General features: G+C 35.5%; 1 protein-coding gene across 10 annotated transcripts in view; it reads left to right on the forward strand.

Moving 5' to 3' along the window:
- Positions 1-1,192, forward strand: part of SRRM1 (serine and arginine repetitive matrix 1) — a 33,150-nt gene that overhangs the window by 18,118 nt on the left and 13,840 nt on the right. For all 10 annotated transcript variants that reach the window (XM_003799768.2, XM_023519087.1, XM_023519084.1 and 7 more), the window contains one exon: positions 928-1,008. In XM_003799768.2, coding sequence (XP_003799816.1) covers positions 928-1,008 — 81 coding nt within the window. The remainder of the gene's footprint in view (positions 1-927; positions 1,009-1,192) is intronic.

Raw genomic sequence — 1,192 nt, forward strand, 5'->3', positions numbered from 1 at the left:
CCAGACTTGAACCCACCAGCTCTGGTGTATGTGGCTAGCACCCTAGCTGCTGAGCTACAGGCACTGAGCCTATGATAGCTTCCTTTTTAAGCCTTAGATTTCTCCTCTTAGGAAATTGGGTAAGGGGAACAGGGGTGTGATAGTAGTAGCAGTGCTTCCCAGTATGTATAGTACAGCGTGCTTACAAAATACGATTATAGATTATAGAAATACGTATTTGGTAAGTTATTTTTCTATACGATTATAGATTTATGATTGGTAGAAGATAATTGAATAATACTAACCACCATTTTACTATAACTCTAGGTATAGAGCTGTCTTTTTTTTTAACACTTTGGAAAGAATCTTCCTGTTTTAGGTTCAAGAGTTTTTACCATTGTGATGATCTACTTTTTTTCACAGGTAGTTTGAATCCTTCATGCAGTTGTGAAGATTGTGCTCTGCATAAAGAGCCTTTGGCCTCTTGGGTGCCAGTCATTCTTTGACAGACCAAATACTTTTTCTCTGAATGTTTTATCTGATCTTATTTCTTAATAATTATTCATCTTTCTGAACCCACCTGAAGTGGTAACTTGAAAACTTAACGTTGTGGTCTCTATAATTGTTGGTTTTCTTGGGTGAATCTCAAGATTTGGGCATCATATCAGAACTTTTTTGTGTGTGTGCAGTTTTTGGCTGGGGCTGGGTTTGAACCCGCCACCTCTGGCCTATGGAGCCAGTGCCCTACTCCTTTGAGCCACAGGTACCATCCCCATGTTTGAACTTTTTGAGGCTTTCTGCCATTTAAAAATTCTTCTGTCTAATTTAAATAATGATATCTTGTAGGATTTTTAAATAATTTTTAGTAAGTTATTTTACTATTAAGACTACATGTAGTGGTTTAACACTTTTATTTATGTGTGTGTGTATTTATTCCTGATCTTTTAGTGACAAAACATAAAGGTACTGAGAAAAGAGAATCCCCTTCACCAGCTCCGAAGCCTAGAAAAGTAGAGTTATCTGAATCAGGTAAGTTTTGGTTTTGTTTTGAGTTTTGTTTTTTTTTTTTTTTTAACACATTTCATCATCCCTTCTGCTTGAATATTAATTATATAGGATATGGCTTAGCAAGTAAGAACTAAGACTCTATAAAGTCTGACAAACCTTATTGGAATCTCTAGCTCTAAGATTTAATTGCTTTTTGTTTGTTTTA

This window comes from Otolemur garnettii, unplaced genomic scaffold (assembly GCF_000181295.1).
Source record: "Otolemur garnettii isolate 467f Iridium unplaced genomic scaffold, OtoGar3 scaffold00156, whole genome shotgun sequence".
Taxonomy (NCBI): domain Eukaryota; kingdom Metazoa; phylum Chordata; class Mammalia; order Primates; family Galagidae; genus Otolemur; species Otolemur garnettii.